Source organism: Podarcis melisellensis, assembly GCF_964234715.1.
Source record: "Podarcis melisellensis genome assembly, chromosome: 5".
NCBI classification, from domain to species: domain Eukaryota; kingdom Metazoa; phylum Chordata; class Lepidosauria; order Squamata; family Lacertidae; genus Podarcis; species Podarcis melisellensis.
The window spans coordinates 1,414,180-1,434,405 of record NC_138537.1 but is presented as its reverse complement, the minus strand read 5'-3'; the positions used below and the strand labels follow the sequence as shown (position 1 = coordinate 1,434,405).

Below are 20,226 nucleotides of genomic sequence, written 5' to 3'. Positions count from 1 at the left end.
TTAGCGCCAGGGAGTTTTCTGCTGCTTAATGCCCTCCTCTGTTGCTCCTCCATCATTTGTATTGTGCTGAAACTCAGGCAGCTGTTTCCCAGATGATAAAAACACACAGGCCCTCCCCCAGAGCAGCTGGCGGTCGTGAAACGGCACCGATTCAAAGACTCAGAGGCTCACCCCGCAGCAAAATAAAGCCAGTTTTTCCAAGTAATACTTTGGAGCAGGCATGGAAAGAGTATTGTCCTCTTGGTGGCTGTTGTGCTGGGATCCTGTTCAGCATTGAGAGGGATCCCAGAGCCAGTAAGGTAGACGTTTGTAAAAGGATTCATTGCATGGAGAATCTGGGTGGAGAAAGCTTCTTCTTCCTCCTTGCAATGGCAGTGCAAGTTGGCCGTTAAAAATATTTTTAAAATCCTCATAATAGGCTTAGTGACAGTGCTTAGCCTCCTTCTCTGGCCTTCCAGCTGTGTTGAAAGGATCTGATGGGAGTTGTAGTCTGAACATCTGGAGGGCACCAGGTTGGGGGAGGCAGGGTTTTCCTGAGTGCCCAGCAAGTGCTTCTCTCTGTTTTTGCTGGAACAACGACCTTGCAAGGTAGGTTGGTCAAAAGAACAACTCTGGGCGAGTCCCAACAAAATCTCGAAAGCACAACGAAACATCAGACATTTAACACTTCCTATGCAGGGCTGCCTTCAGATGTCTTCTAAACGTCAAACAGTTGCTTATTTCCTTGACATCTGACGGGAGGGAGTTCCACAGGGCAGGCAGTCATTCGACAGGGTGGGTACCCTTCTCGCCCCCATGTTGCAGGTGCGTAGCGGATGGACTGATCTTTGCAATTTTCCACACAAACAACACGCACACTGTTTTCGGTGATGCTTCCCCTTTCAGTTTTTGCGATGTTTGCCGTGGCTGAAAATAGCTCCCGTCTATCTGTGAGCAGATGCTTGCATCCTCTTCCTCCTGCTGCTAATCATAGCTGGCTCCCTGTTGCAACCCGAGTCTTCGCCATGGCTGTGCGGGAGGTGCGCCGAAGCCCCCTTCATCGGCCTCTTTGCACACTTACGGAATTACCGTATTTTTCGCTCCATAAGTCGCACCTGACCATAAGACGCACCTAACTTTTAGAGGGGGAAAGCAAGGGAAAAAATATTCTGCGCAGAGCATGTAAGCGGCTCTCGCTTTTCTTGCTTCAAACCCTTCCGTCCCTCCTCCCGCTTCGCTGAGAAGCCAGCAGAGCAAGAGTCATAGCTGCACAACGCCTCTTCTTCTGGCTTCCCAGCAAAGAGGGACGAAAGGGAGCCCTTACAAGGGAGCGCTGAGCAGAGCCTGGCAGCGGCTCTTGCTGGCTTTTCCGGGAGGTGTGGGAAGGGACAGAGGGCAGCCTGTCAGTCCCTTCTCCCTCCTCGGGGAAAAGCCCCCAAGAGCTGCGCACGTGCTCCACGCGGCTCTTTAAAGGGAGCGCTGAGCAGAGTCTCCCGCCTGCATTCACTCCATAAGATGCACACACATTTCCCCTTACTTTTTAGGAGGGAAAAAGTGTGTCTTATGGAGCACAAAATACGGTACTTTCCGGGCAGACTTATTTAAGTCTGTGCGGTCCTTCTGCACCCCGGGTGCTCCTGGAGGTTGGAGCGAACCCCTCCAGCCTGCTTGGACCAGTTTTAAAATTATCTTCCACCCTAGACATCTGCAGCCTGAGAGCATGAGAGCATCTGTGCCTGGGCCAGCATCCTGTTTTCACAGTAGCTGACCAGATGCCCCAAAGGGAAACCCAAAAACAGGATCTGAGCACGAGAGCCCTCTCTCTCCCTTCCTGCCTTTCCCGGCAGCTGAGATTCAGGAGCACAGCTGCCTCCGATTGTGGAAGCGGAGCAGGGCAGAGCCATCGTAGCTGGGAGCTGTTCATAGCCCTCCTCCATGAATTTGTCTAAAGGGGTGGGGAGAGACCCCAGAGTGCACAGAAGACCCCTGGCTGCCCCACATGTTTCGAGTACTATAATTCTTTGTGATGGGTGACTTGCAATTGTGTGCATGCAATCCTAGAATTGGGACCACCAGGGTCATCTAGTCTGACCCTGGCAATGAAGGACTCTTTGTGTCTTGTGTCAGGAGTCTTGTGTTCCACCAATTGAGCTATCTGGAAGCCTCTCAACTGGGCAGAAAGTCACCCAGGTAGTTGCCTCCTCCTGAGTCAGGCTGGCCAATGCAGTTCAGTATTGTTAACACAGGCAGGCAACCATGTCCCTCCTGGGTTAAATAATAACAACAACAACCACCACCACAATAACAATAAAAAAATTATTATTTATACCCTGCCCATCTGGCTGGGTTTCCCCAGCCACTCTGGGCGGTTCCCAATGAAAGATTAAAAATACATTAAAATGTCAGACATTAAAAGCTTCCCTAAACAGGGCTGCCTTCAGATGTCTTTTAAAGATAGGATAGCTGCTTCTTTCCTTAACATCTGATGGGAGGATGTTCCACAGGGCGGGTGCCACCACCGAGAAGGCCCTCTGCCTGGTTCCCTGTAATGTCACTTCTCGCAGGGAGGGAACTGCCAGAAGGCCCTCGGAACTGGACATTAGTGTCCGGGCAGAACGATGTGGGTGGAGACGCCAGGAGATGCCCAGGTATACTGGGCCTTTGAGGCCGGTTTAGGCCAGAGGCGTTTCCAGCCTTGCCTGGAGGTGCTATTGGAGATTGAGCCTTCTGCATGCAAGGCAGGGGCTCTGCCGCTGAGATTACGGCCCTTCCCTGACTTCTGGATCGAGGTGGGATGGCGTAGGTCAGTTAAGGAGGAGGTGTGTTCCATGGAGAAAGTTGGAGGTGGGCAAAACCTCTGCCTGCATCCCTGGTGGGATGCTCTGAATTGGAATAGATGGACCAACATCAAGCAGTCAAGGTGTCTGTCTTCTAGGAAGAAACACAGAACATAAGCAGATCCACGCAGTCTTCGTAATTTGTGTTACCTTGGTGCAGAACAATTTTTTTTTTATCTGTGTGGGTAGCTCTGAATTTAGCTGGCACATTAATTATTTCCCCTTCTGTGAATGAGGAATGTGGCTTCTCGTCTCTTAAGGAACGAAAACGCGGGGGGCGAAGGATGCCAGTTACCACAAAGGCCGCCCGGCAGCCCCCCAGGACCAGGAGCTCTACGATGCAGAGATCGCCCGGAAGCTGCAGGAGGAGGAGCTGTTGGTGAGTGGGACGGATTTGGGCTTCATCCCAGAGACACAGAGAGAGGGTTTTGGGGGTGGATGTGACTGAGTTTGGAGCACTGAGCAGCATTCAGTAGCAACAAGCAGCGCTGGGTACCATTAAGTGTTTCAGCAGCACATGTTTCACTGTGATGTCGCAGCAAAAAAAGGTAATGCGATTCTAGGCTGCATCAACAGAAATCTAGTGTCCAGATCAAGGGAGATCATAGCACCACTCTATTCTACCCTGGTCAGACCACATCTGGAATACTGGGCCCAGTTCTGGGTGCCACAATTTAAGAAGGATGTTGACAAGCTGGAAGGTGTGCAGAGGAGGGTGACCAAGGTGATCAAGGGTCATGAAACCAAGCCTGATGAAGATTGGTTGAAGGATCTGGAGGTGTTTTAGCCTGGAAAGGAGAAGGCTCCAGAAATGATATGATTGTTGTTGTTTAGTCGTTTAGTCGTGCCCGACCCTTCGTGACCCCCTGGACTAGAGCACGCCAGGCACTCCTGTCTTCCACTGCCTCCCACAGTTTGGTCAAACTCATGCTGGTAGCTTCCAGAACACTGTCCCACCATCTCGTCCTCTGTCGTCCCCTTCTCCTTGTGCCCTCCATCTTTCCCAACATCAGGGTCTTTTCCAGGGAGTCTTCTCTTCTCCTGAGGTGGCCAAAGTCTTGGAGCCTCAGCTTCAGGACCTGTCCTTCCAGTGAGCACTCAGGGATGATTTCCTTCAGAATGGATAGGCTGGATCTTCTTGCAGTCCATGGGACTCTCCAGAGTCTCCTCCAGCACCATGTTGTTGTTTAGTCATATCTGACTCTTCGTGACCCCCTGGACCAGAGCACGCCAGACACTTCTGTCTTCCACTGCCTCCTCCTGCACCATAACCTCCTTCAAATATCCAAACAGCTATCCCATGGAGGGTGGAGCAAGCTTGTTTTCTGCCATAGGGTAGCCAGAGTGTGGGTCACCTAGTCCAACCCCTCAATGCCGGACTCACAGCTAAACCATCCCTGACTGGCCAACTTCTGTTTAGAAACCTCCAATAAGTTCTAAAAGGCTTCAGCTGGAAAGAATCACTTCTGACCAACCATGCCTGTGTTGCTTGTTTCACGAAAGCTCTTGTTTTTCCTCTTGTCTCCTCTTCAGGCCAGCCACGTGGACAAGAGAGCAGCGCAGGTCGCCCAGGACGAGGTAGGTATTTGCATATGCAAATAAGGGAATGGGGCGTGTCTGCCTTTGGAGCTGAGGAGGCAACTGGCTTTCTGAGATCTTTGCTTCTTAGTGGAGCTCCGACTCCAAACTCTTTCCACTGATCCCCCTCCTTTCCCCCCTTTGTGTTCAAGCACAGGCTTGCAAATATCTCTGCGCAGGGAGCCTGCCAACAAAAAAGGGAGCCTTCCAAAAAAAAAGCCGGCCTCACTCAGAGCCAGACCCAAACCCTCCTTGCCTCATGCAGGGAAGGGTTGCTGGCAGACCCCCCTGTGTTGTCATGGTGCTAGAATACTGTTTGTTGGCCTTTCAGCCAAAAAGGCTCTCTGGAGTAAATATGCATGCAGATACAAAACGATGCGAATGATGAGAATTGAACAGGGGTGTGAAAGCGAGCAGTGGAAGAGATGAAAGCATTTCAAGGGTATAAAAAAACAAAACCCAAATGCGTCCATGCTACTGCCCAACATTCCCCGCAAAAATGTGAAGATGAGAGTCTTTGCCTTACGAGGGTCTCTGGCGGGGGGCAGAGGAGCTAGGCAGGTGGAAAAGTTGGCAGCCTTCGATGGGGAGCCTGCAGCCTTCCATGTGGCTTCGCCGCTGCCCAAGAAACTTGTTTTTGGTGGCGCAGGGAAGACAGACCAGTTTCCTGCATGCTGGAGAGGCGCCCAGGAGAGTTTTCTTGCCAGGGGAAAGTGCGTGGAGGGGATAGCGGTGGGGCGAATGCAAGTCTAGGGCCAGGAGGGGGAGCACAGCCCTAACAACGTACCTGGCTGCAATCAACACATTGGATGAATGTGGGTCTTTTCTGCGCTCCAGTTGCCAGGGTGGTGAATCCCGGCTTACCCCTTTTGTTATCCTTTGGGACCCATTTTCTTGCTCCCCCAAGCAGTTCAGATCCTAGACCCCTTTGGGCCCAAATGTGTCGCTTTCAGCCAGCCAGTCAGGGGACCTATGGGCGTGGTTGGAGTCCCGCTCTTGCATCACCCTCAAACCCCGAGGCCAACGCTGCAACTTGTCCCCCGGTGTGGGAGGCTGTGGCCGAAGGACCTGCCTCTGTTTTGTTCAGAGGCTGCAGCACTTGCCCGGTTGGATCGTGCCCTGTAGCCACACGTAGTTAAACTGTGGAACTCACTGCCGCAGGAGGCGGCGACGGCCCCTCAGATGTCTTTGAAAGACAAATTCACGGCGGGTAAAGCGGTCAACTTGTTCTGCCCCCATGACCAGAGGCAGCGATGCTTCTGAATGCCAGTTGCTTCAAACGGTCGAATCATATGGTTCGAAGGGACTCCGAGGGTCATCTAGCCCAACCGCCTCCAATGCAGGATTCTAAATTGAAGCATCTTTGACAAAAGCTTTTCTGCAGGAGGGGAGAGCGCAGTGGGGCTCAGGTCCCGCTTGTGGGATTTCCTTGTGGGAGTCTGGCCGGCCACTGTGAGGAGGAGCCCAGCTGCCTGGCCTCTTCTTAGCTCCTTGGGATTCCTAAATGGAGCCTCCATGGGCAAAGGCAGCCTACCTTAATCACGGTAGAGAACTCTTCCATTCGCATCCTGCTGGAGGGTTTCGGCCCCTGTGAAGGATCCTGGTCTAGGTGGGTCCCTCGTGGGCCTAATCCAGCTGCCAAGCTCCTTGTAACATTCTATATATATATAAGTTTTTTTAACATATCATTTTCAACAGTAATTAAACATACTTTGGCATCTTATTCAAATTTTTGACTTCCATCAATCCTGTCTGAAAATTTTCCAATCTAATCTCTCAGTATGCATTTCTTATTTCCCCTATTTCATACTCATAACCAATATCTTTTTCTTTTTCTACTTTGTAACACTTCGTATATTTCCCCTTACAAAACTTCTTGTAGTCCTACTAGCGTAATTTGTTGATTACAGTTGCTCTTCAAATAATTCATATACTTCTTCCAATCTTCTGTAAATCTCTGGTCCCGCAGGTTTCGAATCCTTCCTGTCATTTTGTCCAATTCTGCATAGTCCATTAATTTCGTCTGCCATTCTTCTTTTGTCGGAATTTCTTCTTGTTTCCATTTCTGGGCTAACAATACTCTTGCCGCAGTTGTTGCATATAAAAACAATTTAACATCTTGCCTATTAATGTCCTGACCTATAATACCAAGTAAAACTGCTTCTGGTATTTGAAAAAAAGGAATATTTCAACATCTTTTTCATCTCATTATATATCATTTCCCAGGAGTTCTTTACTTTTTTTACATTCCCACCACATATGATAAAATGTTCCTTCTTTTTCTTTACATTTCCAACATTTATTATTTGTCTTATACATTTTAGCTAATTTCACTGGTGTAATATACCATCTATACATCATTTTCATCATATTCTCTTTCAAAGCATCCTTGTAACCTTCTTATCCTGCTGTTTCTGCTAGGAAATAGCTCGCCTGTTGCTGGCGGAGGAGAAGAAGGCTTACAAGAAAGCCAAGGAACGGGGAAAGTCTTCTCTGGAGAAGAAGAAGCAGGACCCAGACTGGAAGGTGGGTGATGCGTCTGGAGTGGACTTTGTCTCTCTTTCCCGGGCGAGGAGATGCCCGGGCGGAGCTCTGCTACGATGATTGATTTAATCTGCCCAGGGCAGAATCCAAAGGGTGTACAATTATATTTTGTCTCTTTTTACTCTGTTTTGTTATCAGTATAAAAATTGGGAAATTCGTGGAAGGGAACTTGGGTCGATTTTAGAAAAGGGTTTAAAGAATAAGCATTGATGTACAAATTGAGGTTTATAAATTAAAATTGGTTATTTAAAATGAATTAAATATAATAAGGCAAAATTTGGGGACAAGAACTTGCTGAGCTAATAATTGGAATTGGAATACAAGAAGGGGAGGTGTGGGGAAGTCAGGGAAAGATGTTATTGAAAATAAGGAATGTAAATGCTATGTATTTTTAATTTTTCTTTTGTTTTTCTTTTTGTTTTCCTTTTTCTTTTTTGAAAATCTCAATAAATATCTTTTAAAAAAAAAATCTGCCCAGGGCAACCCAAAGCAACTTACAACTAAACCGATAGACAGCAAACCTGCACAGGTACATTAAAACAAAGAGGAAAGAGAAATCCATTAAAAGCAACCTGAAGGCCAAGGAATTACAGTCGTCCCTTGGTTCTCAAACTTAATCCGTTCCGGAAGTCCGTTCCAAAACCAAAGCGTTCCAAAACCAAGGTGCGCTGCTTCCCCATAGAAAGTAATGCAAAATGGATTAATCTGTTCCAGACTTTTAAAAACAACCCCTAAAACAGCAATTGAACATGAGTTTTGCTGTCTAACGAGACCACTGATCCATAAAATGAAAGCATTAAACAGTGTACTGCAGTCACACAATCAATCAATCAGTAGCTGAACTGGGTTCCACACAATTGCAAAAACAAAACAAAAAGAGCCGCAAAAACGCAAAATAAATGGCAAAAACAGATAGACCTCAGCGTAACACACAAATCGGAAGCGTTACACTTAAAACGGAGCACGTTCAGCTTCCGAGAAAAGCTCGCAAACTGGAACACTGACTTCTGGGGTTGCGGTGTTTGAGTTCCAAGGTGTTTGATAACCAAGGTGCCACTGCAGTCTGATCCTCTTTTAAAGGCTTCCCAGTTGATGGCCCTTGCTGGCTTCTGGGGCAGGGAGTTCCACAGGTTAACTCTGGGCCGTGTGAAGGAGGACTTTATTTTGTCGTCTTCCAGTCTGAGCTGACCGCCCTCCTCTCCCTCCTCTCCCCAGCACGAGTCACACGAATCGGTGCGCCCGAGGTCAAGAGAAGGTCACGAAGGTCACCGGTCCAGAAGCGACAAGCCAACGAGGTGAGAGGGATCCCAGAAACCATGATCCAGGAGTGCAAGTGGGGAAGCCTCATCTGGTCAAATGTCCGCGGTTGTAAGCAGGGCACAATGGCGGTGTGATGCCAGGGTGCATTTTTGGGTTTGTGTCTCCTTCATCTCCATCTATTTAAGGCAGGCTTCCTCAACCTCGGCCCTCCAGATGTTTGGGACTACAACTCCCATCATCCCTAGCTAACAGGATCAGTGGTCAGGGATGATGGGAATTGTAGTCCCCAAACACCTGGAGGGCCAAGTTTGGCCATGCCTCCTTTAAGAGGTTGGACTTTGCAGTTTTGTGATTCAATTCTCTATCTCCCTGCACATAGAAAACTAGTAATAATAATAATAATAATAATAATAATAATAATAATAATAATAATTTATTATTTATACCCCGCCCATCTGGCTGAGTTTCCCCAGCCACTCTGGGCGGCTTCCAATCAAGTGTTAAAAACAATACAGCATTAAATGTTAAAAACTTCCCTGAATAAGGCTGTCTTCAGATGTCTTTTAAAGATAGGATAGCTGCTTATTTCCTTCACATCTGAAGGGAGGGTGTTCCACAGGGTGGGCGCCACCACTGAGAAGGCCCTCTGCCTCGTTCCCTGTAGCCTCACTTCTCGCAATGAGGGAACCGCCAGAAGGCCCTCGGTGCTGGACCTCAGTGTCCGGGCAGAACGATGGAGGTGGAGACACTTCTTCAGGTATACAGGACCGAGAACGTTTAGGGCTTTAAAGGTCAGCAGCAACACTTTGAATTGTACTTGGAAATGTACTGGGAGCCAATGCAGATCTCTCAGGACCGGTGTTATGTGGTCTCGGCGGCCGCTCCCAGTCCCCAGTCTAGCTGCCACATTCTGGATTAATTGCAGTTTCCGGGTCACCTTCCAAGGTAGCCCCACGTAGAGTGCATTGCAGTAGTCCAAGCGGGAGATAACCAGAGCATGTACCACTCTGGCGAGACAGTCTGCAGGCAGGTAGGGTCTCAGCCTACGTACCAGATGAAGCTGGTAAACAGCTGCCCTTGACACAGATTTGACCTGTGCCTCCATGGACAGCTGTGAGTCCAAAATGACTCCCAGGTTGTGCACCTGGTCCTTCAGGGGCACAGTTGCCCCATTCAGGACCAGGGAATCCCCCGCACTTGCCCGCCCCCTGTCCCCTGTCCCCCCAAAACAGTACTTCTGTCTTGTCAGGATTCAACCTCAATCTGTTAGCCGCCATCCATCCTCCAACCGCCTCCAGACACAGGACCTTCACCGCCTTCACTGGTTCTGATTTAAAAGTATGTTGGGTAGAAGGGAGTCACCTTCTCCCTGGTACCTAGCTTTCTAAGTGCAGGGAGGAAGGTTGAGCCAGAGGAGATTCTACCTGCAGCACACGTCACGTGGTGGGGAGCTCACCTCACCAAAAACGTGCCCCGCTTCCCTCTCAAGCTATGCAACCAGATCGCCAGCCAGATCGGCTCACAATATTGTATCGTGCGCATACCGCTGGCGCTTCGTCGGCATCGTGTGAATGTTTTGCAGAATGCTTTCTGTGTGCGGGGTTAGGTCCCATTTTACAGATGGAGGGACTGAGGCTGAAATTGATGTTTAACAGACGGTGGCTCAGTCCTGTTTGTTTCATAAAATTTACACGCTGCTCGATTGTAAAGGGCGGGGGAGCAGAGACCCTCCAAGCAGTTGACAAAGAGAATAAATCAGTAAGATGACCGGCAAAAAACAAGTATTTAAAACACTAAAAAAGTGGTTGGGAGGGGGAGAACTAGCTGTAAGCGGACCCTTTAGGGGAAAGGCTTTGCAGCATCAACCTTTGGGGAGCAGGCCGGCCAGCGGATCCTTTTTCCAAACCGTTTCCCTGCTCTCTTTGCCAGGCCTCCTCCTCCTCCCTCCGAGGATCTGGACCACCTTTGTAACCTTACAAGCCAGCAGAACTTGGCACATCAAACACCCAGACCAGAGCCTTCTCATAAAGGTGAGGCGGGCAGCGTGCCCACCTACTCGGGGAAATAGCAGCACTCCTTTTCGGTCTCCAACTTGCTTATTTTTGGGGTGCTGTTGGCCCATCTAGATTTAACATCTGATACTCTTTCAAAGGTGTTGTGGGGAGGGGAGGCTTACTATAATATAATTTTCAACATGTATACAAAAATTATATACAAATTGTATATACCTAGAAAGAAAATGAAACAAATCCCCCCCCCCACAATCATATACATACCAACACACTAGACTTCCTGCCTTTCCCGTTGTATATTCCTTTTTTACAAATGAATGTACACTTATTATTGTATATTTCTTTACATATAATCTAATACATTCCTATATCAATATGTGCTCTTAGTTTTATTTCTCAACTCAGTCTCACTCCAACGTCAATCAAATGCTAGCATAGATAGTGAACCTTTACTGTATTTTTGAACATATGTTTTATATCTATCCCACTTTTCCATAAATTTTTGTTTTGAATTGCCTCTCAGGGTATTTGTTAACTGCGCCCTTTCAGCAAATTCTTGTAGCTGCAAGCTGCAAAATTTAAATTTGAAGTGTCGGCCTCTCGAGAAAGCCTCTGCCACGGGCCATCTCACCCGCAAGCAGGAAAGGGAAATGAGATTCGAGAGCTCTGTGGTCTTTTAAACAGGAAGGACTGATTTAAACTTGCCAATACGCTTACCTAATTTATTTATAGAAATATTTTTATACTGCTATTTCATACAGATATCAAAGCAGTTTTAATACAAAGGTACGGAAGGGAAGCCACTCAAAAAGTTAAAAATGGACCCCAGTTAATTTAGATGTAAGACGTTTTAAGAACTGCAACATGTTCCTGCGTTCTTTTTTAAAACATGTTGATATACGGCACTAAAATAATAGCATCTTTGTTTTCCACAAGAGCTGAAAGGTTTGTTGCTCTTCTCAAGACAGCGAGGGGACTGAAAGCAAGTTAATATTTCTCTTTCTTTCATTTGCAGGTTACCACTATAAGCAGTAGGACGAACGAAGCAATTTTTTCTTGCTGATACTGACTCTCTTCTGTAGCAAACTTTGCTGGAATCCTTCCTGGAGATCTCCTGGGTTCCTTCCAGCCTCCAAGGATCTCCCGGTGGAACGGCCTCCTTCCTGAGCATCGCGACGTCCACAAACAGTGCCTCTTCTCCAGTCCGTTGAGTTTCTCCCTTGGCGATCTCCCTCCGGTCTCCTGGGCAGGGCAGTTAAATCTGGCTTTTGTGGGGCAGCTTTTTCACAGCCCACCTCTCCCGTCGCGCATTTTGGTTTTGGGATCACGTAGCGCCATCTTCCGGCCGCCACTGCCCAGCGAGGATCTAGTGGGGCTGGGAAGAGGGCAGCCGAAACAAGCCCAGGGTCGTAGGGTTGAGAGGTATCCCCAAAGGTCATCAGCCCAACCTGCTGCAATGCAGGAACCACAGCTTTAAAAAATCCCTGACAGTGGGCCGTCCAACCTCTGCTTAGAAACCTCCCGTGAAGAAAAGCCCACTGCCTTCATGATAAAGGGGACAGGGGAGACTCCCCAGCGAGGAAAAGCGATGGTGTTTGGGACTCTTTTAATGGGGGGAAAGTGTGATGGAGATTTCCCCTCCTTTGCGGAGACCGTGGGGACAAAGAGGTTTCCCCCTCCTCTCTCGTAATTCTAGAACCCAAACGCCTCTGACTGAAATTTGGGAGATTTCAGGGCAGACAAAAAAAAATGTTCGCTAACTGGAACACTTACTTCTGGGTTTGCGGGGTTCGGGAGCCGATTTGTCCGTCAGCTAAGCCGTTCGGGAACCAAGGTAGCGCTGTATTCACGCAGCACGTATTTAAAACAGAGCATCGGCTCTCCCAGTATCTAGCAGTGGCCACGAACTGAGATGGCTTTCAAAGAGGGGTCGACTTAACGCAGGAGATGCTCTGAGTACCGTATTTTTCGCTCCATAAGACACACTTTTTTCCTCCTAAAAGGTAAGGGGAAATGTGAGTGCGTCTTATGGAGCGAATGGTGCTGCGCAGAGAGGGAGAGCTGCGCAACGCCCGTTCAGCGAAGCAGGAGGAGGAACAGAAGGGTCTCCCCCTTCTGTTTCTTCTGCAGCTTTGCAGGAGAGGCGCTGCGCACAGAGGGAGAACTGCACAGTCCTTCAGCGACGCGTCTGTTCTGGCTTCTGCCTTAGCTGTGCGCAGCCTCTTTGGGCAGGGGGAGCCTTCATCCCGCTGCCCTGAAGAGGCTCGGCACAGTTATCCCAGAAGCCAAAACAGCCACACGGTATCCCAGAAGCCAGATCCCTCTTGCTGTTCTGGCTTCTGGGGTTCAGAATAATTTTATCTTGTTTTCCTCCTCCCAAAACTAGGTGCACCTTATGGTCCGGTGCGCCTTATGGAGCGAAAAATACGGTACCATTTGCTGGGAATTGCAGAATGAAGAGGGCCACAGCACTCCTGGCTGGCTTGCAGGCTACGCATAGATGTGTATCTGGCTGGCCAGTGTGAGAAGACGATGCTGGATGGGGGGGGGACCCCATAGGCCTGATCCAGGGGAGATGCTCTTGCATCCTTGTTGCCTCCTGCAATTCACAAGGCCGCCATTTGCCAACAAGATGTTCTTGGGCTCTTTTTCTCTCTCCTTCCCTCTTTGGCGTGAATGCAAACAGGAGACAAAATGGTTCATTCCACCTTCTAGGTGGAAGCGTCACATGGATTTGAGAAGACAAGAAGGTGGTGTCGATGGTCTTTTTAAAAGCCGCACCATTGTGATATTGAAGGCAACTTTACTCAGGCATAGCAAAAGGGCAGTCTCCTGGTGTATAAACTTCACCGGCTTCTAGAGACACATTGCCTCACCGTAACTTCACACATGCCTAGAAATTGAGTCATCTCAGGCTAGCTCCAGGCTGAGTTTTTCCTCCACAAACGTTCTCGACATATTCTGAATGAGATACATCTGCTGAACATACTTCCGGCATTGCCCCATTTCTTCTGAAACGCCTAACAGGTTAGCTACCGGCCTTAGACTTACTTTCCTCTTAATTTACAGAAGTTTCAGCCTTTGTGGTTTCATTCGTATTTCTGAAACAATGAGGCCTAGGAACTTTAAAAAAGCACACTATAGTAGGCTGTTCTGAAGTGCCTTGGGCGGGGGGGGGGGGTGGAATCCAGGTTGCCCACTTTGCCCTAAGATGCACCACCTAGAAATAAATTTAAAAAATCAAAAAATTGTCCAGTAGCACCTTAGAGACCAACTAAGTTTGTTCTGGGTATAAGCTTTCGTATGCATGCACAGGAAAGCTTATACGCAGAACAAACTTAGTCTTGGTCTCTAAGGTGCTACTGGACAATTTTTTGATTTTTTAAATTTATTTTGACTGTGTCAGACCAACACGGCTACCTACCTGAACCATCTACACCCTGGAAAAAACCCTCTAAAGGAATGGCTCTCGTCTCCTTCCCAAACTTGCGTCCTGGCCTAGATTTCACTGCCCTGCCCTGCCCTCCTGATCTTTTAGGTTTGTTTCCCCTTTTTGGTCAGAAAGTGTTAACTCTCTCTTGCAGCAAATCTACCGACACACACACTGGGACTTTCCGTTCTGTTCTCCATCTCGCACCGTGCCATGTCCAGTGGTCTGGTTGTTGTTTTTTTTAATATATGGTTTATTTTTATATGACATAGAATAGCCAATGGTTGTTGGTTGGTTGATTTTTTTTTTAAACTGATGAAGCTGCCATTTCCCACTTCTCCTGTGTTGCTGCAGCCCATCCAAACCTTGTATTTATTATTGCTCGGCGTTGAACGATGCTGTTTCAGGTGCCAAAAGCTTGCCTGTCTACACACACAACTGGGGTCTCTTCCTCCGTTGCCAAGTCTTGTCCGCCTCTCCCATGAAGCATCTTTGGGGGGACGTCTCTCGGATGGGGGTCTTTTCTCCATTTCCCTTGCGGGGTGCGCAGAGGCCATGAGTCTGCTGACACTCAGCAAAGGGAAAGGAATTGGAGAGATGCTTAAACCTCTGGATGTTTCCCCCCCGGGTTGGACATTGGGATCATGGCAGGGAGAAAGGGTCTTCCTCTTGCCCTCTGTCCCCAGATTACTTGCTGGTGCCTCCACCCCCCAAACATGCCGGGAAACTTTGGGGAGGTCCTGTCAAAGACTAGGTTTAGGGGCCAAGACTTTCTTCTTAAGGGCACAGAGACACACTAAACACATTTGGGTTCTTGCAAGGGTGAGTGCAGACAATGGGGTCCTTTGTGCAGGGAATTTTTTTCCTGAGCAAGCCTCCTTGAATTTGGCACTGTTCCCTATCCTCTGGTCCTTTCCGTGCAGGAGTTCTTCCCAGTCAGTTGCTACAGAATGGTTTCCCCTGGCATGCAGGTGAAACTGGTTTGTCCAAAGGGGTGCTCATCATCCAGCACAGGGGTTCCTCAGCCTTTGGGGCCACAGCCTCCTTTGTTCCATAAACTCATCCCCGGTGCCCTCAAACCCTATTCAAAAGCCTTATTCAGAACAATACTTTGCACCACCCACTAAAGAAGGTAATTCAAGTTCAAAACAGTAACAATTGCACATTTATTAAGACGCGGGTGGCACTGTGGGTTAAACCACAGAGCCTAGGGCCTGCTGATCAGAAGGTCGGCGGTTCAAATCCCCGCGACGGGGTGAGCTCCCATTGCTCGGTCCCTGCTCCTGTCAACCTAGCAGTTCAAAAGCACACCAGCGCAAGTAGATAAATAGGTACCACTCTGGCGGGAAGGTAAACGGCGTTTCCGTGCGCTGCTCTGGTTCGCCAGAAGCGGCTTAGACATGCTGGCCACATGACCCGGAAGCTGTACGCCGGCTCCCTTGGCCAATAAAGCGAGATGAGCGCCACAACCCCAGAGTCGGCCACGACAGGACCTAATGGTCAGGGGTCCTTTTACCTTTACCTTTTAACTCATATCTCCTCTCAAGTCTCCTCTTTTCCAGGCTAAACATACCCAGCTCCTTCAACCGCTCCTCATCAGGCTTAGTTTCCTTGATCATCTTGGTCTTCTGCCCACTTTCCAGCTTGTCAACATCCTCCTTAATTGGTGGTGCCCAGAATTGGACACAGCATTCCAGATGTTTGCCTGACCAAGGCAGAATAGAGTGGCACTCTGACTTCCCTTGATCTGTGGGCACTAGACTTCTGCAGATGCAGCCTAGAATCGCATTAGCTTTTTTTGCTGCTGGATCAGACGCCACGCTGGGCCGGAGTGTGTGCGCACGCACGCACGGAAGCGCAAATGCTATTTCCAGCACTCCTTCTGGCGCAGAGGAGGCGTGCGCACCTTCCCATTGGCTGCGGGCGGCAGGGGTCCCTGAGCAGGCAGTGGGGGTCCATGGGCCGCTTGTGGCCCATGGGCCTTAGGTTGCCGACCCCTGTCCTACCCACTCCTGGGAGGAAAGGCCTAGAAAGAAAAGTGCCCTTTGCAAAGGCTGCCCCCTTTGCCCCTTTGCAGATGCCATCCATGGGTCTCCCTGGACACATCCCAGGTCTCATTGCCAAGGTGAGCTTCCCTGCTTGCAACTGGAGCCGGCACCGCTAGGCCTGGGGTTCCCAGGGAGGCATCATTTGTGGCATTGGGGCGCTTAGCTGAGATTGCAGGACCTCTCCGCCCACCCCTCAGGGAACTTGGCACACAGCTGGGGAGCTGGACCCTTTCGTGTTGGGGTGCTGGTTCCTGGTCCCCCTTCAAGAAATGTGGAGCAGAGTGGGAGGCATTATGGACACCTGAACCTCAGGAGCAGCTCCTGCTGCAAAGTGCCTCCTGGCCCCACTTTGGTTGGAGGCGACCCCCACCTTGCACACTTAAAAGCACAAAGTTCCATGTCACACACACACACAAAAACCTGCCACTTACATTACTTCTGCCTGAAGACAAGAGTCCCCCCAGTTAGCAAGCAATACCGCTGTCCGTTCCCTCCCCAGCATTACATGTAGGGCGGCTGGCGGCTTGCCTCTTCTGCAGCTCCCGGGTGGAATCGACACACATTTAAAAAAACGCTGTGAAAATGCTTTGTTTTAAAAACACATTGAATTTTCCTCTCTCGCCACCTAGTGCCACTTTTGTATATTGCACTTTACAACACCTTTGAAGCATTTTATTTGTAGCTGAGTCCCCAGACAGGGAGTTCTTCCTCGGTGCCTCCTTCCGCGTTTCCGTACTGTAGTACCTGTCCCCAAACTACCTTCTTTGGCAGAGGAATAACCAGCAGCTACTTCTTTTCAGCCGCCATTCTCCAATGTAGCATGTGGAGGTTGGGCTTTGGAGATTCAGATCTTGAGCCCACCCTGTCCCATTCCTTTCCAGGAGCTATAAGGTTTCTCGCCCCTAAAGTTGCTTCCATGCTAGGACTTTTTGGCCCAGCTGAGGCTTCCCTTTCCCCTCAACCGTTTGCAGCCTTGCGCTAAAATAACAGCGCTTTACTCTGCAAAGCTCTGACTACTTCACACAACTATTTAATTTGTTGCTTCCTGCTCCTTCAGGCGGGGTTTGTTTTATTACTGGTTTCCCCTTTGCACACTCTTCCAATGTCGAATGCCAACCTTTTCAGGCTGCAGCTGAGCAATCCCACAAAAACTTGAGTGTGCAAAGTCTTGGGGGGGGGGCTTTATCGCTAGGGTAGAAGCAACCTCTCTAGCATGAGCAGTTAGGCTTTCCTTCTAAACACTTAACAAGACAACCCCACCTGCAATAATCTGGCTTGTTTTGTGGTTCAGCCTCTCGTACTTCCCAGGTTGTATTGCCTGCCTCTGGTACCCTGGATTCTGAATGTAAAGGGGGGGCCACCTCCTGCCCCCCTACATCTATTGCACCTGTCTCTCTTTCTTAATAGATTTGTAAATTTGCTGTTTTCTTTCGAAGCAGGGTTTGAGAAGTCAAATCGGAAATTTTCCTGGGACAGAGGAGGGCAAAATGAAATAATTTGGGAGGTTGTTTAGTACACACTCTGAAGGGATCTGGCGTTTTAGAAGGCTGTGCAAAGCTGGAGACTTCCTGTGCATCAGGCTTTGAAGTGCTGATTAAAAGATCTAGAGCTCTCCAACAGATTTTGTCAACGCAGTGAGCTGTCTTCCCGATTCCCCCACAATTGCTGTGTTTTGCTTGGCAATGTAATGTGCGACTGTACCTTTTGTTTTGAATTAAAATCTTGATACTACATAAATGTCCAAACCGATACTACACAGCGCCCGTAACCCAGAGGCGTGCGTGTGCAAGACACCTGGATGTACAATGAGCCATTTTGCCTTTAAAAATGTTATATATATTATATTTCCAGCTTGGGTGGGGGAGCCGCTGGAGAGAGAATGGCTTGGAGCGTCTCTCCTCTGACCCAATGCCCACTGCTACAATTATTGCTCTTAAATGTAAAATCCGTTTGCAAAGTTGTGGAAGGTGTGGTGAGTTTAGGCCAACGGGAGAAGCACACACTGAAGTTGATGGGGGGTTGTTGCATTGTGTACAGAAACACCCCACCCCCACCCCTAAGGCATTTGGGTGGCTTAAGGTCAAGCACAAGAACTTTCTCGAGATTCTGCATGGTCCAAAGTTCATATGCGTGACAAAGAAACCAGCATGTGCCTAAAGCAACGGAGCCCGATAAACGGTTTTATGTTTGCCGCTGTACTTCCGATGCAGATTTCCATGGGCTTCCAGGGTTGTCTGAATGAAGCCTTTCCAGTTCAGCCAAGCACTACAGACCTTTGCGTTCCTTCCCCATTTCCTTATGTTTTCTTTCTATTTTCAGTCGAAAACTGTTGTTCTCCCTGGTTTGCTTTCTGTGCAAGGCCCTCGCAGACTCCTTTGCCATTGCACAGACGATGCATCGACGTTCTTCCAATCTGTTAGAAGTAGCAAAAACCAGCCTTTCCCAGCCCGGCTGCCTTTCAGAAGTTTTGTGCTACAGTTCCCGTCCGCAGCCACGCTGGGAGTTGCCGTCCAAAACATCTGGGAGCTCGTCAGGTTGGCGGACGTTGTGCTGGACTTCATATCTTCACTGTTCTTTGCTGAGAGACTGGAAAGAGCGCTGTAATGCTGGGGCAGGATTCGAGGCTGTGTTTTCCTTTGGAGATGGCAATGTTGGAATAAATAAAAGAACTGGCATTTATCTACAGTGTGTGTGCATATGTTGCTGTGGCTCTGTCATTGGCAAGTGAGTCCGTTCACCACCGTGCATTTTCCACTCATGGGAACATGGGAAGGATCTGTGTGTGTGTACCATATTTTTCGCTCTATAGGAGGCACTTTTTCCCCTCCAAAAATGAAGGGTAAATGTTTGTGTGTCCTATGGAGCGAATGCAGGCTCCTTGGCTTCAGCGAAAGCAACGCGAAGCCTCCAAAGTGCAGAGAGAGCACTCCCTCCGTGCTCCAGAGGCTACGCATTGCTTTCGCTGAAGCCTGGAGAGCGAGAGGGGTAGGTGCGCACCAACCCCTCTGGCTCTCCAGGCGTCAGGGATAGCCGCCTCAAGCCTTTGGAGCGCAGCGGGACCTGCCTTGCGGAGGCTTGAAAGGCTGTCCCCAAATCCAGAACAGTAGTTTATACAACATTTGATTCGGAATATTTTTTTCCTTGTTTTCCTCCTCTAAAAACTAGGTGCGTCCTATGCTCGGGTGTGGGTGTGTGTGTGTACACACACACACACACACACATTTTTATTAATTTTTTTAACATCAGTTCCAACAGTCATACAACATATCTTCCCATCTTATATAATATTTTAGACTTCCGTCAACACCTCTGATGATTTTCCGTTCTTTATTACTTATTCTGCAGTTCTTAATTTCTATATTACATTTAATTGTCCTTAACTCCAGTTCTCTTCATAGTCTTTCTTGCAATGTTTCAAATAATCCACCTTGCAGAACTTCTTGCAGTCCTACTAGCGTAATCTGTTCGCCACAGTTACTTTCCAAATAGTTCATATATTTACTCCAGACTTCTAAGAATCTCTGATCCCACAGGTTTCGAATCCTTCCTGTTAATTTGTCTAATTATGCGTAGTCCATCAACTTCATCCTCCATTCTTCTTTCGCCAGTAATTTTTCTTGCTTCCATGAACATGGGAAGGATGTTAACAAATGTTGTGCAGCCAAAGGGGTCTTTCCTCCTTTAAGACCCCACCGAGGGCCTAGAAGCTGCTTTTGGCTCCTGTCCTAGGGTGCATTCAAACATGGGGAACAGAATGCTTGTTTTCCTTATTATAGAATCAGAGTTGGAGGGGACCCTAGGGGTCATCCAGTCCACCCCCTCCTATGCAGGAATCACAGCTGAAGAATCCCTGACATTTGACCATCCAACCTCTGCTTAAAAACCTCCAAGGAAGGAGAGTCCACCTCCTTCTGATGGAATCCATCCCACTGTCCAGTGGCTGTTGTCTTCAGAAGGTCCCTCCTGGTGTTTAGCCAGAATCTCCTTCCTTGCCATTTGAGTCCATTGGTTTGGAAGCAGCGGAAAACAAGCTGGCTCCATCTTCCATAGGAGAGGCTTTTAGATATCTGAAGTTGGCCATCCTATCACTTCTCAGTCTTCTTTTCTCCTGGCTAGATATGCCCTCGACCATTCCTCATCAGGCGTGGTTTCCAGACCCTCCTAAAATGGTGCTGCCCAGAACTGGTTACAGGACTCCAGGTGGGGTCTAGCCCAAAGAGACTAGAGCAATGCTATGACTTCCCTTGATTTGGACACCAAGACTTGAAGTCTTTCAGGGAAGGTGTGTTACAGTACACCAGATTCAGGTGGTCAGCTCCAGGAAAAGTGACCTTTGTGAGCTGTGCAAAAGCACTTATGGACTCTGCTCCAAAACCTGGCACCCAGGGATGAATGCAGAGTACACGCAACAGAATCTGAGCCGTCAAGGGGAACGCAACCCCAGACAAAATGGGCTGAATTCCCCCCTTCCGGCCCCCCTCTGAGAACTCGGGGGACATTCAGTGAACCTGAGTACTTGGAAGATTCAGGACAGAATT

The 20,226-nt window shown here is 48.7% G+C and overlaps 1 protein-coding gene and 1 long non-coding RNA gene across 3 annotated transcripts in view; both read left to right on the top strand.

Annotated features, from left to right (window-relative positions):
• Positions 1-11,799, top strand: part of CCDC50 (coiled-coil domain containing 50) — a 46,763-nt gene extending 34,964 nt beyond the window's left edge. For both annotated transcript variants that reach the window (XM_081911087.1, XM_081911088.1), the window contains 6 exons: positions 3,077-3,195; positions 4,350-4,394; positions 6,816-6,920; positions 8,154-8,233; positions 10,128-10,228; positions 11,226-11,799. In XM_081911087.1, coding sequence (XP_081767213.1) covers positions 3,077-3,195; positions 4,350-4,394; positions 6,816-6,920; positions 8,154-8,233; positions 10,128-10,228; positions 11,226-11,245 — 470 coding nt within the window. In that variant the 3' untranslated portion in view covers positions 11,246-11,799. The remainder of the gene's footprint in view (positions 1-3,076; positions 3,196-4,349; positions 4,395-6,815; positions 6,921-8,153; positions 8,234-10,127; positions 10,229-11,225) is intronic.
• A 157-nt stretch (positions 11,800-11,956) lies between these two features.
• On the top strand, positions 11,957-18,367 carry LOC309369987. Its single transcript, XR_014168314.1, has 2 exons — positions 11,957-12,250; positions 12,354-18,367. It is a non-coding gene; the product is annotated as an uncharacterized lncRNA (long non-coding RNA).
• Positions 18,368-20,226: the final 1,859 nt, after the last annotated feature.